Source organism: Ovis canadensis, chromosome 24 (genome assembly GCF_042477335.2).
Source record: "Ovis canadensis isolate MfBH-ARS-UI-01 breed Bighorn chromosome 24, ARS-UI_OviCan_v2, whole genome shotgun sequence".
NCBI lineage: Eukaryota > Metazoa > Chordata > Mammalia > Artiodactyla > Bovidae > Ovis > Ovis canadensis.
Genome location: NC_091268.1, coordinates 43,214,162 through 43,230,329, shown reverse-complemented (window position 1 = coordinate 43,230,329; position 16,168 = coordinate 43,214,162). Strand labels below are relative to the sequence as shown.

Genomic DNA, 16,168 nt, shown 5'->3' with positions numbered 1-16,168 from the left:
GTTATTTAACCACGCTCACTTGCAGGCATTACCATCTGTCAAAACAGCTTTCTCAACTAAAGGTGTCCAGGGTCCTGTCCTATGGCATTTCCCAGTAACAGTTTCTGAAATCTGGCAACTAAGACCAAAAGGAGTTCCAGAAAGAAATCCTGGCAGATTTAAGTACAGCATGATGACAAGCTAGGCTTACAATCCTCAAAGGGACTTCAGTCTGACTGCCTAGCTGCACAAACAGCAGTGCAGAAGTTAAAGAAGCCAGGTGACATGCCCAAAATCAAAGTTCTGGCAAACCACTAGCCTCTTCATTCACCTCAGTCCAAAAATGTTCCCACAAGTAGAGAGTAACACTGGGTGTTCTAGAATAAAGATTCAGAGTGAGAAAAAAAAAAGATCCACAGTGACCCGATGGAGCTACTTCCCATTATGATGCGAAATAAAACAACCATACTTTATAAAGATTCAAAGGCTCCATGTAACTTTTCTACTGAAAAAGAAAAAATCCTCAAAAGCCCACTTTTAAAATCAGCCATGCAAAATTACAGTCTGTAAAAGGAAATATTCTAACATGCCCTGCCTCCAAAGAATGAAGGGGGAGAAAGGAGAGATACACCTGATTTGATAATTTAATCTTGAGGGAAAAATGACCTCCATTTGGGAGAACAATGTCTCCCAGCTTATGAATAACTGGCACACACAGTTGCTGATGAACAGCTTCCTGCTGCAGGTGAAGAATGTGAAAGAGACTGTTATGAGACCAGTGACAACCTCCTAACATTATCAGCGCTCCTTCTCACAATCACTGCACCAGAGCTTCTCAAGGCCGCTGTACGTAAAGCAAGGACAATCAACAGATGAGTACAAGGAGGCTCAGCACCACAAGGAAAACTGATCTGATCTCACAGCAAGCAGGGCAAGGTCTCTTGAGACTTGGAATCCCAGCTCCTCCTAGAACTCCATGGCCTCCAGGAGGAGGTTTCTATCAACTCCTCTCTTGGAGATACTGGATGGTACACCAGAGTCCACTGATTTGAAACAGTTTGGTTATATGAGCTCTGAGGGGTCTTTTTAGAAAACCAAACAGGGAGGATTTCCACAGGCCACGTTCCTGCATCCAGTCTCTGGGTCTGACAGATCTGGTTTCAGTTAGGTGTGTTCTTGGCAATAGGGCTGACAAGCTTTACTAACTTTGGCCAAATGTGCCAACAGCAGATGCTTTTATTAGCAAACAACCCTCAGGAACAATTATAGTCAGGAAATTTTCTTTCCCAGTCACAGAAGAAAATATGAGCTGTATTAAGCAAGATGAAATATACACAAAAAAGAAACTTGCAGAAACAAAAAACTTACTGACCCCTCTTGGATCGCTAAAAAATAATAACACTACTCTTCAACTTTTCTCTTCAACGCAGAAGTAACAGAGCTCAAATAAAGAAACGCAAAGCGGTGTCTCAACACTCCAAAATATCAAAGGGTTCAAGTTGTTCAGAATATAAGGGCAAATGAAACGTAAAAAAAAAGTATTTGAGGGGAGTCAACATAAACAATAAATTTTTTATCATACGTGAAGATTATATTAGTTACCAGGGGCTGTCAGACTGGGCTGCTCTACTCCAAAAATGTTTCTCACTTAGTCTAAGTTGCCAAGCCTAACCTCCTACTCTGCTCAAAACAACTAAAAATCTAACAACAGGCACTTCTAGCTATTTGACCCAGAACAGTTCACTTTACCTCTATAAATTTCAATTTTCTCTGAAGTAAAATTAAAGTAATGCCTATAAGAAGGACCAAAAAAGGACATACATTTCAGTGTTTTATAAAGCAGGAAACTGTATGATTCAAGCCTTTTTATAATCACTAAATTACAACAGGCACTGATGGTAGCGCCGATTAGGACCGTGGCCTGTGAGGTCTGGGAGTTCCCAGTTCTGTCGTCAGGCCAGAGGTACCCAACGGTCCCAAATGAAGACACAAAAGGGCATGGCAGAAGTCTCAGAGCTGGTGGCCTCCCCATCTCCTCACACACAGCAGGCAGTCAGCTGTGGAGCTGAGGATCACAACAAACCATGGCTGAAGGATTAACCAGGATAATCGAAAAAGAGAAGTTTTTCAGCCTCCAACACTGAATCCTAACGGATGCTGGATGTTGGGATTACTTCTGGACCTAGGGAAAACACACAGCTATAAAGCTAACATGGGGAAATTCTCAAGTTCTCTGCACCTTCCTATCTAGGGAAAACCTCATCTCTTATCCCTTTCTGGTGAGAAGAGACACTGCTACACACCTTGGCAAGTGACTTGCGACCCTTTATGGCCAGATCCCTGGCTGGGAAAAATCTGTCCCAAAAGTGCTGGGAAACAACATAGACGGCTTTTAACAAGGTCTATCTACCTGCGGAAAGAAGAGGATAAACACACGTCTCTGAGGAGACGTCAGAGACCTTTCTCCTCGCCATGCAGCAGCACAGGGCTTCTGAATCAGACAGACCACTCGGGCACTCACTAGCCGAGACTACGGTGAGGGCATTAAAGGTGATACACACAGTCTCTGGCACTGAGTCTGGCATAGAGCAGGCCATCTTAATAGCACCTAATCCTACCAAGTACTGAGAGCCTTCCGCAGGCTCCAGGATGAGGTCACGCTAATCCTCCTCATCTCTTCTCTCCGTCTGTCATTAAGCCATGAATAACATATGTTGCTGATTAAAGTTGGAGGAGACATGACATTTTTAACCCAGAGGGATGGGGATTATTTTCTTGCTGTTCTGTTTTTTTCTCTTGTCTAAGCTGAATTTCCCATATAGTCGAGAGCATCAGAAGAATTGAGGGTATTAGGAAAAAAAAAAAAAAGTATCTCTATTTAGCCTGAAGACCAGTTCCCCCTAAAAGACACCCTTTATGGAAGGAATTCTTCTAATTTAATTTTGGGTGCATTTTAAAGGGTAGAAACAAAATGCTGAGAGGACAATAAAACTTTTACTCAAAAAGTAAATATCCCAGGACTCTTAAAAATGGTTTGGTTTTGTTCTTTTTAAGCAACTCTTAAATATCAGAGGTATTTTCTTCCACATTTTTCTAAAGGAAATTTGACAAAGAGCTAAATACTTCTAAAAGTGACTTTTAAAACTGCTTTATTTTCATTTTATTAATTCTCCAGCCAAAGTTTTTTACTCGCAATTGAATGGCCTGCCTAATATTTAAGAGCTTAACAGTGGTCTCCGCCCGGGACACGGAAGGAAAGCGCTCCACACAGAAGGACCGCAACGGCTCAGCCTGCAATCCTGGGCCACCTCACAGTCTCCTCACAGCACCTCTGCCGTCTGCTCTGGCTTGTGTGTGTGTGCGCGCGTGTGTGTGTGTGCGTGCGCTCAGTCACTCAGAGGCGTCTCATTCTTTGAGACCCCATGGACTGTAGCCCGCCAGGCTCCTCTTTCCATGGGATTTTTTCAGGCAAGAATACTGGAGTGGGTTGCCATTTCCTCCTTCAGGGTATCTTCCCGACCCAGGGATCAAACCCACATCTCTTGTGTCTCCTGCACTGGCAGACAGCTTGACCACTGAGCCACCTGGGAAGCCCTACTCTGGCTTCCCCAATCCTAAAACTTAATGCTGGGCTTGCAGTTTAGACTCTCTAAGTATTGAGTTTCCACTGAATGGTTACATGCAAAGGGAAACTAGCTGACCAAATGTGTGGTTTTAGAAAGCAAACTATGATTGTGGTATGGAAGACGGGCGGGCAGGGGCTGGACTGGAGGTAGGAAGACAGTGAGAGGACGGCTGAAAGAGCTGAGCAGAGAAATGACAGGAATTACTGCGGTGCAGCAAGGGAGGAAGAAAGAGCAAGAGGCAGGAGAAGGGAGAGAGGCCGGGGCTGACTGACCAGGAGCTAAAGGGAAACGAATGACTTCCAGGAGCCTAGCTTGGGACACTGGGCCAGGAGGGTGAGAGCGTGAGCCTGTGGTCAAGTGTACACATGCTCCATTCATCGAGAGAAGAAATACAGGAAGAGGAGGTCAAAAGTGTGTGCGGGGCGGGGGTGGCGAGGGGGGAGGATAAACTCCATCAGAGCCACGCCAAATCTAACCCTACAGAGAAGCAACGGCCAGAACGGCGCCGGACATGGAGGAGACAAAGAGCTGCCAAGTCAATCCCCAAAACCTACAGAAGGAACGACACTTCTCCAGTCTTTCCTTTTCCCTAAGTCCACAGTAACTAGGATCAAATCATTGAGGTTTCCTTTCACTTATAAAATGGATGCTCTAGCAGTCTTTTCAAGTAATGACAGTTTCTGGCTTGTCTGAGGTCAGCCTTTAGAACCCATTTTACATCTCAGACCCAGAAACTAACCCGTCCAAGTTCAACCCTCCTTCACTCACCAGCTGGATCTCAACAGCAGTCACAGGCCTATGATTCAGCAGCTGAAGCTTTTCAGCTCTGTCAAAAGAAAAGTACAGAGCCTTCAAAACTCTTATACTCCTAAGGATTTTGAGTCTTCACCAAGCAGTTTAGAGAACACTTTGTCAGATAACACATATAAGAACAACTTGGAACATGGCCCTCAGTTTCTTCAGCTGTCAAATGAAAGAATGAGAATAGAAGAGTCCTCGATCAGTGACTCTTACTCAAGGGCACAAACATGGATTAGAATCCTACAGGGTCCAGAGGCTTGGGTTATAAGAAATGTAACAGACAGTACAGCTGCAGTTTTAATAAATTATATCTGGGAAATCTTAATTCAAATTACAGAAAGTAACGATTTACAAAATCATCTTGGTTGTTCATCACTTACAAATGGTTGAAAATTCCTTTTTGAGGTTAAGACTAAATGTTACTCAGACTTGACCTGTTATCTTAGTAAACAAAACCAAAGACTCCAAGGAGGTTAATACGTGGTAGCATAAGACAAAGTTTTGTGCCCTCAAAGAGCTTATAATCCAGTTGGGAAAAGAAGACTCATAAAAGCAAATTTTAACAAAAGATTCACAATGAAGACACCAGTTATCTACCACAAGACAAAATACAGCTCATCGCTGCAGGGGTGGTTGAAATGCATGTACTCTCAAAAATGACAGAACTTGTGGGATGTAGGCTCAAGAGGGAGGGAGACATGTGTATACCTATGGCTGATCCACGCTGATGTACTACAGAAACCAATACAACATTGTAATTATCTGTTAACTAAAAATAATTTTTTTTAAAAAGGTAGGACTTGAAAAAAAGTGGCTTCAATGTTTGCCACCCCTGTGCAGGTGACAATTTCTATATTCCTCTCTCTGACTCTGGAGCTCTACAGCTTCCTCTTTTGGAGGAGGAATATTCTGGAATAAAGTGATGAATAAGCCACAATTCCCAGAGCCAGGCATCTGGGGAAGCAGTAGTTACCCAGTTCCCCCTAAGCCTTGGTTTCATCATCTGTCAAACAGGAATGACTACAGTACTTACCTGTCTCATGAGAAGGTTACAAGGGACAAAAATTTTACCATTTAGAGCGAGAGTGGCAACCACTTATTGCTTACTTTCCATATGGCAAGCACATTTAACCCTCAGACTTGACGCTGAGACGGTAAAGAAATAATTTGTCCATGGCTACACAGCTAGTAAATGGCAGAGCTGAGACTCTGCTATCCAAGCTTATGTCCTGAACTATCTGCTTCTAAAAGTACTCAGTGTTCATAAAGATGACTCACACAGTCATGTCCCCATCAACGACAGTCAGGATTAAGGCAGTGCAGTCAAGTTCTACCCCTCATTAAGCCCCCAAACATGTACTCTAGCCTTGAAGGAGGGCATGGCAGCCCTAGTATTCTTGTCCAGAGAATCCCATGGACAGAGGATCCTGGTGGGCTACAGTCCCTGGGATTGCAAGAGTCAGACATGACAATGCTCTTTCCTTCTTTTTCAGAGAGGAGAAGACTCTTGCACTGGGCCCTTAAGGATTTTCTAGGCGAAAAGGATACGAGGAATGGGCAGTAAGGGCAGGAACAGCACATCTAAACATCCAGAAGAATGAACATTCATGGAGTTTTAGGAAATGGCTGCAAGAGAGGCTGTGGGGCTTGAGGTTGAAAGAGTCAGCTGGGACAAGACCACAAAGGGCCTGCACTACCAAGGTGTTACTCTAGAGACACTGGAGAGCAACCGAGGAAAGGAGGGGACTTGCTGGGCCTGGAGAGCCTGGGAAAATGGAGGCAGAGACACTGTATAACACTCCCGGATGACAGAAAACAATGCTGTGTACTTAGGTGGCGGCGGCAACAGGACGGATGGCAACCAGAGTCTTGACCTGCTCCTGGTCGCCCTCAGGTACAGTCAACAGGCCCTGACAACCGCCGCGGCTGGGGATGTGGCGGGTGAAAGACAGGGGAGAGCTAAGGTTTACTGTCAGGTATTTAGCCTGTTTGGAAATGCTGTATGAACTGAAATCTGAATTTGAGTTTGTGGTACTTTTGGAGCCACAATGAAGAACTCACCCAACAGTTTCTCTAGTCTAAGAGTTTGGTTTAGAACTAGAGAAAAAGATCAGAGCCGGCTTTATTATGAAGGAGTATGCAAAACCAGCAGAGTGGATATCAGTCCAGAGGCCAACTGCAGAGGAAATGAAGACCCACGACAGACACCGTCAAGCACCTCTACTCACGGGGCTGGGAGAAGAGGCCACAAAAGAGAAAGGCAAAGTTCAGGACAGAGGGTATCATCAATAGTGTCAAATGCTGAAGAGAGGACAGTAGGTTGACGGCAGAGAAGTCACTGGATTTGCCAAAACGGAGGGCACTGGCGGCCTGGCAGGTAGTTCCACTACAGCAGAACGATAGTGAAGGCGACAACTGGCCTGTGAGGACTGGGGAGTAACGGTGGAGGAAGCTCCTTTTTCTTTGTAAAACAACTGTCATCACTTTATCCAAATCTTCCAGTCTTTGGCCTACACTTTTAGGATAAAAGCCCCACAAGACGTGCACCTCTGGTGCAGCTAGAGACAGGCAGCACAAGCTCCACAGCAGCCAAACACAACAGGTAGAGAGCGCAAAGCTTAGGGGAACCGAAGTTACAAGGCGAAGCAAAATCCAATTTTGGAAAACAAAAATTAAAAGATTAAGGATCCCAAAATATTCTTAGCCCTAATGAGCTTTTACTGGACTCAAGTCATTTTGGAGGGAGGCATTCACAATATGACCCCATTAACCCAGCTTAGGAATTCTTGGGAGCCATGAGCAGCCGCAGCAGGCACTCCAACAATAAATGGTAATCAGTTTGTGATTTGAAAACTCTAAAAATTTGGCTCTAAAGTAATTGCGCTCTAAAGTCACCAGGCTTTTGAAAGGCACCCTCCGTGTTGCCCTCATATTTTAAACTGTTTTCAGTATGGTTTATGTTGATATGCTTTGATACCAGACAAAGGTCAGTTTTTCTGGCACCAAAGCAAATCTGGGTTTGGTTCAGGTATATGGAGAGAGTCTCTGAAGAGGGTCCCAAAGGCACTCTCCACATCTGTCTAAGGAGATCCAAAGTAGAAGTAGTGGAGCCGGTGCTCAGGGCACAGAGCAGGTCTCAGAGGATCCTTGTGAAAGACTAGGTAAAAGATGACAAAGAGAACTTCCCTGGCAGTCCAGTGGTTAAAAACCTGCCCAGTCAATGAGGGGTACACAGGTTCGAGCCCTGGTCTAGAAAGATTCCATGTGACGCAGGGCAACTAAGCCTGTGCTCTGCGAAATGAGAAGCCCAAGCACCTAGAGTGGAACCCCACTCACCACAACTAGAGACAGCCCGTGTGCAGCAACGAAGACCCCGTGAAGCCAGAAATAAATAAGTTTTAAGAAATGACAAGCAGGAGAAGTGCAAGGAGAGAAGGAAATGGGTCTGACTGCTTTCTGTCCTGCACCATAGAGTCAATGGAGACTGCTGGGAGGGAACATTAGACTCGGGTGAAGGGTGGGATTAGAGCAAAGGGTGGAAAGGAAAAGGCAGACAACCAGTATGTTTCAGTCGTAACAAGCAACATAAATAAAAATAAATCAAAGACTTACAGGAGATTAAAGATTAAGCAGAAAAATCTGATGACTTTAATTAGAAGATCGAAGTCCTCTGCAAACCTAATGTCACGTGTTACTACTAAAAGCAAAGACCAGTATGGTACAGTATTACTCCAGAGGAACTAAAGGAAGATCCTGAGGGCTGCTTCAGCCACATTCATTTTATGAACAAGAACCTCCTTCACATCAACCTTCAGGGAGGTACGGCCACCACAACATACACGGTTCCTTATTCAGTTTGAAAAGTGACTTAAAGTTTGGGCCCCAGAAAGATACCCCAACAACACGTATCTAAACTACAACTTCAGGTTAACATGACTAAAGAAGTTATAAGAAGCTATGTGATGTCTTTGCTGGCACAGAGGTGGCCTTGGTTCCTCACCAGATGGTGGAACCACCCTCTGAGCCACCCATGGAGAAACTTCCATTCTGCTGAATTACAAGAACCCAGGCTCCCTTCAGGACTGCAAGCTGAGCAGCATGGGGTGGACTCTCTGGCAGTGGAGGAGGAACGTTGCCAGCAGTAGCCTCAGTATCGAATCTGGCACCTGAATGATACCCTCCTCTCACCGGCACTAAGCCATGGGACTATGGAACCTAAAGGGCCAACAGTCACAGACTAGGCCACAGACAGATACCACGAGGTGCCAGGAAAAGCAGCGGACACAGCGGGGACTGTGCAGCCCCTGGTGCATAAAGGTCAGAGGACAGACCTCGCAGCAGGCAGGTCAGGCAGTCAGACCAACCAAGCAAGTTCTCTGCTGTGCACCCCAGGAGCTGAGCCCAGCTGAAGTCACAGGACCACATGTACTGCAGGCTCCATTTTGGGGGATGGGGGTTCCAAACATTCCCCCCTGACTTCAGAGGCTCATTTTTATCATCTCTACTTTCTCTCCTTCATTTAATTCACTGCACTTTAGCTCCTGCCCCAAATGATCACCAGAACTGTTCTCATTTAGGGGCCCAGAGTGCTCCACACTGATCACTCTGGAGGGCTTCTCTGCCCTGTCCTTCCCTGTCTCTGCGGTAGCCAACACTGCTGGTCACTCCCTCCTTAAAACTATCTGCCCTTGCAGCTTCCACACACCATTCTTCCCTGATTCACCTATCTTTCTATTCCCTCATCTCTTTACAAGTGGAAGGTTTCCTCTTCCGCTTGCCTCTGTGGCATTCCCATCTTTCATCTTTACTGAGTTCTTCATCCAAACCTCACAATCTCATCTGCCATTACAGGTTAGAACAAAGAAATTCATGTCTTCATGTAGTGAGCTGATCTCCAGACCTCTGTAACCAACTGCCACCTAAACACCCCAGACAAACCTCAAACTCAACCTATCCCAAAGCAATCTGACTACCTTTCCCAATAAACCAGTTCCTCTCTCCGTACTTCTCATCTTGGTGAAGAGCCAAATACACAGGCCAGAATCATCCCCAAGTCTTCCCTCTCACCCACTGCCCATATTAAGACACCAAGAATTACTGATTCTATTTCTTTCAAGGTATCTGTCCCCAGTCCCCACCCTCACCATTTCTACAGCCACTTCAATTCTTCTTGGCTAAAGGGCAAAGGCCTCTGTCCTCAAGCGTCTGCCACTTTTTCAGTCTACCTTCATTCTTACAAACAAAGTACCCTTTAAAAGATAAAAATCTGGTCATCTCATTATCCTGCTTCTAATCTTCCCACTGTCCGCACACAGTTTTTAAACTTTCTTAGTTCAACCTTCAGAACCCACTGACATCTCCTGTTTGTCAGTCTCTCTAGGTTCAAATGCCTTCATGTCCCCTAAGCACTCATATTCCAATCAAATGAAACTGCAAATATTACACAGGAAGTACTTCCTGATTACAGGCTCCAGCATATCATGTTCCCTCTGCTTAGAAAGCATGTGCTCACTTATATCTGGCTATTACCTTATATGAAAACCCAGTGTCACCTCCCACAGGCAAAATGATACACTCAAATTCTGACACTTCAGTGTCTCTCTGCTATGTCCCAACTGCCATAGCACTTACATTGTAGCTATTCATCTTTGTATCCTTACTAAGACAAACCTACCATGAGACAAACATGAGTTGAAAACAAAGAGCTAGAGTAGCAATGACTTGCAGGAGACGTTCCAGAGAGAGACACTGTTCACACAGTGGGGAGACAAGGGGCGAGATTCCAGGCTCTCTAAGCAGAGTAACCACATTCCAGATGTTAGTGAAACCTGCACCCATCTATCTACCCTGAGCTTTGCTGCCTCCAGATTACTCTTGGACTTTGACACCTAAAGTCAAATAAAACATGGTTCCTATCAAACTCTCAAGAACTTCAGCAGTGGAGGTTTTTAAGCAAATTAATGGAGCCCCAGTTTGTAGTACTAGAACCAGGTCACTAAGGGGCTATTATCTTGAATCTCCTCTTCCTGAAAAAAGGATAAGAGAAAAACTCTAGCAGGGGATATTCAGAAAAAAGAATTAAAGAGCATTTCAGCAGTTTCTGTTACACACGTGATTCCTGTCTTAAAATGCACTGGCTAGCACAAGTGATCCAGGTCTTGATAGCATGTGGCAAGCAGCCCCCTGAGTCATAAGGCACTGAGGCCAGATGAATTCCAATGGGCTGTAGATAGTTTGCCTGCTTCCAGAGGAGCCAGACCCAGCTACAGTGAAAGAAGCCTGCAGCCCCCTCTACTGGTTGTTTTCAGAACAACACTGCCTGGAGCTTTTGCAAGGGTATCTGTTAGAGCCCTGGCATGTTCATGTGTCTCGGGAAACAACCTTTAATGAAGGCAATGGCACCCCAGTCCAGTACTCTTGCCTGGAAAATCCCATGGATGGAGGAGCCTGGTGGGCTGCAGTCCATGGGGTAGCTAAGAGTTGGACACCATTGAGCGACTTCACTTTCACTTTTCACTTTCATGCATTACAGAAGGAAATGGCAACCCACTCCAGTGTTCTTGTCTGGAGAATCCCAGGGACGGGGGAGCCTGGTGGGCTGTCGTCTATGGGGTCGCACAGAGTCGGACACAACTGAAGCGACTTAGCAGCAGCAGCAGGCTCTAAAGGGTCAAGAAAGAGTTTACAAATCCGGTGTTCATTCCCCCTTCCACCTTTTTTCTTTTCCCCTAAAGCTCATATGTGGGGAAAATCAGAGAGAGACTGTGCATGCCTAGGGAAAGGCGCACACTCAGAAGAGACCTGAGAAGACCTTGAGTTCATACCTCAAGCTGACTCTCAGCACAGAAACAACCCACTACAGTACAAAAATAGTAAACAATAAACAAAAGTCAGAAAGCCTAAGGAAAAGGAAGAAAATCTGATTTTGAGCTACGATTTTATTAGATCAAGTATCCAGTTTTCAACAAAGAACTCACAAGGTAAACAAAGAAACAGTTAAGTATAGCCCAGGCAAATACATAAACAAATTAACAGTCTCTGAAAAAAACCCAATAGAAAGTCTACTAGACAAAGGCTTTAAAACAACCGTCTCAAAAATAAATAAAACATTAAAGATGCTCCAAGAATTAAAAGATGTGGAGAAAGTCAAGAAAACAATGCATAAACAAAATGGAAATATCAATAAAGAGACAGAAAGAAACAAAGAGAAATTCTGGAGCTGCAAAGCACAGTGACTAACATGAAAATGACTAGAGGGACTCGAAGGCAGATCTGAACAGGCCAAACAAAGAGTCAGTGAACTTGAACAGAAAAAAGGATTAAAGAGAAGTGAATAAAGCCTGGAACACCACGTGATGAACCAACATACACATTTTGAAAGTCCCAAAAGGGACCACGTGACCATCAAGAGCCGAACAGTTAAAGAAGGTATGGTGTGTGCGCACGCGCACGCACACACACACACACACACACACGCACGCACGCGCACACACGCACACACACACACTATGGAATATTACTCAGCCATAAAAAAGAATGAAATACCATTTGCAACAACATGAATGGACCTAGAGATTATCACACTAAGTAAGTCAAAGACAAATATATCACATGTGGAATCTTAAAAAAAAAAAAAGGTCCCAAATAAACTTACTTACAAAACAGTAAAAGACTCAGACACAGAAGACAAACTTATGATTACCAAAGGAAGGGAGGGGTAAATTAGGAATTTGGGATTAAGAGATACACATTCACTATATATAAAACAAACAACAAGGACCTCTTATACAGCACAGGGATCTATATTCAATATCTTGCAATAACCTATAATGAAAAAGAATCTAAAAAGAACATATATGTATATATATATATATATATGGATAACTCAATCAATATGCTGTACACCTGAAAGTTATACAACACTGTACATCAACCATATTTCAGTTTAAAACTTAGTCTTTAAAAAACAACAACAATAAAAACAAAGCCTTGGGAATATGTAGAAAAATTATCAGAGTTCTAACAGTTGCGTCTTTGGAGTTCTGGAATGAAAGGAGGAAGAGACTGGGACAGAAAAAAATGTTTAAAGAAATAATGGCCCCAAACTTCACAAACCAGAGTAAGAAATAAAAATTTACATAACCAAGAAGTTCAGCAAAGATAAACTTTAAAAAAAAACCATAAATCATTCAAAGACCAAATATAAAGAAAAGTATTGAAAGCAGTCACAGGACTTCTTTTTTAAACTAACATCTTTCAAGAGCTGAAAGAAAGGATCACTCAATCCCATGAAACTATCCTTCCAAAATGAAAGAATATATATAACACTCCCATTTGAACCAAAACTAAGAAAATTGCAGCCAGCAGGCCTGTTCTAAAAGAAGTGCTAGTAGAAGGTCTTCAGGCTGAAGTAAATGCTAAAAAGTAAACATGAACGGGAATGAATGATGAAAAGAAACAGCAAAATTCTAAGTAAATATAAAAGGCTATTTTTGTCCTCTTAACGTTCTTTAAAATATGTATTGGTTCGGCCAAAAAGTTCGCTCAGGGTCTCCCATAACATCTTACGAAAAACTGGAACTAACTTTCTGGCCTACCCAATAGTGCTGGAGAGGATGTGAAGAACCCTTACATTGCCTGTGGGAATGTAAAATGGAGCAGCCACTAGGGAAAACAGTATGGTAGTTTCTCAAAAAAGGAAAAATAACAATTATCCTAAGATCTAGCAATTTGGCTTCTGGGTATACACTCAAAAGAACTGAATGCTGAATCTCCAAGAGGTATTTGTACACTTGTGTTCACAGCAGTACCATTATGCATAACAGCCAAAAGGCAGACACCACTCAAATATATACACTAATAGATAAATGAATAAACAAAATGTCATACATACATAAGATGGAATAGTAAGCAGCCTTCAAAAGGAAGGAAAACCTGACACACACTACAACATTAATGAGCCCTGAAGAGGTTATAAATGAAACAACCAGTTACAAAAGAACAAATACCGTGTAATTCTCCTATGAAGTAAAGCAGCCAAAGTCAGAGATACAAAGCACACTGGTGGTTACCAGAGGGAGAAGGGAGGATGGGCAGTCACTGTTTAATGGGTATACAGGTTTAGTTTTGCATGATGAAAAACTATCCTTTGGATGGATGGCAGAGATGATGGTACAACTGACTCTACCTAATGCCACTAAACTGCACACTTACAAATGGTTAAAAATAGGGCTTCCTTGGTGGTCCAGTGGTTAAGAATTCACCTGCTGATACAGAGGACATGGGTTTGATCCATGGAGCAGAAAGATCCCACATGTCTCAGGGCAACTAAGCACGTGCGCCACAATTACTGAGCCCATGCACCTAGACCAACAAGAGAAGCCACCGCAATGGGAAGCCCACACCCCACAACTAGAAAGCAGGCCCTGCTCACTGCAACTCGAAAAAGCCTGTGCACAGCAACAGACCCCGTGTGGCCAAAAATAAACAAACAAATGTTTTTCAAAAAATGGTTAAAATAAAAATACCACAATATTAAAAAAAATTCAGATTTTGTAAAAAGACATATACTGTATGATTCTATTTATACGAGGTATTGCTGCTGCTACTGCTAAGTCGCTTCAGTTGTGTCTGACTCTGTGCGACCCCAGAGACGGCAGCCCACTAGGCTCCCCCATCCCTGGGATTCTCCAGGAAAGAACACCGGAGTGGGTTGCCATTTCCTTCTCCAATGCATGAAAGTAAAAGTGAAGTTGCTCAGTCGTGTCCTTCCAGGCTCCTCCGTCCATGGGATTTTCCAAGCAAGAGTACTGGAGTGGGGTGCCATTGCCTTCTCCAAGAGTAGTCATATTCATACAAACAGAATGGTGGTGTCAGGGGATAGGTTAAGTAGGAAATGGGGAGTTGTTCAATTGGTATAGTTTGTTTTACAAGATTAAAAAGTTCTGGATGTTGGCTGTACAACACTGTGAATACTAAATATAAATGAACTTTAGACTTAAAAGTGGTTGAAATGGTACATTTTATGTTACGCTTATCACAAAAGTAAAACTATACATAAACATACATAAATACATACAGGCACACATTTGAAAAAATTTGTCTTCATAGAGAAGAGAAGCAAGGGAGAAGGGCACTAGTTTCCTGACAACGCATCAGCTGTGTGCCTGAAACAATACCCAATGTTTCCTCCAAAAGAAAATTTCTGATTCTTCTGAATGAATGACAAATGCCTTTTTGGGATTTATCAGCTGTGTTATTAATTCTAAAAGACTGCTGCTGCTAAGTTGCTTCAGTTGTGTCCGACTCTGTGCGACCCCAGAGACGGCAGCCCACCAGGCTCCCCCATCCCTGGGATTCTCCAGGCAAGAACACTGGAGTGGGTTGCCATTTCCTTCTCCAATGCATGAAAGTGAAAAGTGAAAGTGAAGTCGCTCAATGGTGTCCAACCCTTAGCGACCCCATGGACTGCAGCCCACCAGGCTCCTCCGTCCATGGGATTTTCCAGGCAAGAGTACTGGACTGGGGTGCCACTGCCTTCTCCTAATTCTAAAAGACTAGGGCTGGTTTTTTCTCATGGAAGCTCTTTCTCTAATTCTTAATGATGCTTTTAATTTCTACAAAATTAACTTATTCAGGAAAGTCATCAAGAAAGTAACTGGGCACAAGAAGAGCAGACAGAATCTTATCAAGCCACTTTTGCCCCACAAACACAAATGTCAAATGACTTAATTCACCAACTTGATCAAAAGCTCATAATTTGTAAATCCCATTTTTCAACCAATTTAGTCTGAATGTTTAGAAGAGGTTAAGGGACAGATTTGGGGGAGATTTTTGGAGATTAAAAAGCCCACTGTGTTCTATTTCTGGCTCTAAAAAGATCCCAGGGTGTAAGTCTCAGTTGTCTCATATACAATCCTAGGATCCTAATGTAAAAGCGTATTGATTATAATTCAAAACCCAACTAAATATAAATACACCATTGCAAAGGATGACTTTTGCAAGCTATCATTTTCATTATGTGTCAGTCTTTTCCCACTTAAGATTATTTTTACTTACTTGGTCAACTTGTGGCTTTTCATTGCTGTCAGAAATTCTCTCACAATCTCAGGACTCTGGTGCCTGCATGGTGTTTTTGATATGTATTTTAATGTCTACGGAAAAAAAGGAAAAAGCAAGCATAAGACAAAGAGCTCTGAATGAACCATAGACGTTAAAGAGATGAACTATATAAAGTAAAAGAACATGACTGATAAATGATTCTAGGATTCTAAACACATAATTAAATGAACAAAATCAGATGGGAAGGAATGGTGACAAAAGTGTTAAATCCCTTATTTTCCTTAAAAGAGATTATGATGACTTAAGGCAAGTTTTTAATGTCTTTGAAAAGATAAATTAAAAGATAGTTAAATCTGAATCTTTGTAAGACAAAATGAAAACTGAAAGCAAATAAATAACAAGAAAAAATAAATTACAATGACAGATACAAAATCAAATATATAACAGCTTAAATGCTCTTTTTTAAGAACAAAGCATAGAATGGGAGAGAATGCAACAAACTATCAACTAGATATTAAGATTATAAATTACTTTTAATAACTTTCTTTATACATTTTGGTACTTTCTAAGTTTTCTACTATAAAAAAGTATCACTTATACTGTAATAAAGAATTTGTCTTTGCCAAAACAGATGATCTGGCCTTTGCCCTCTGTTTCCAGGAGGTAGTCTTCATACGCTTGGAGCGTTACACCTAATAGGA

The 16,168-nt window shown here is 42.8% G+C and overlaps 1 protein-coding gene across 7 annotated transcripts in view; it reads right to left on the bottom strand.

Annotated features, from left to right (window-relative positions):
• The window catches only part of CRCP (CGRP receptor component), a 41,951-nt gene that overhangs the window by 5,198 nt on the left and 20,585 nt on the right, over positions 1 to 16,168 (bottom strand). For all 7 annotated transcript variants that reach the window (XM_069570949.1, XM_069570955.1, XM_069570950.1 and 4 more), the window contains 2 exons: positions 15,465 to 15,559; positions 4,374 to 4,431 (listed from right to left, as the gene is read on the bottom strand). In XM_069570949.1, the coding sequence (XP_069427050.1) occupies positions 4,374 to 4,431; positions 15,465 to 15,559 (153 nt within the window). The remainder of the gene's footprint in view (positions 1 to 4,373; positions 4,432 to 15,464; positions 15,560 to 16,168) is intronic.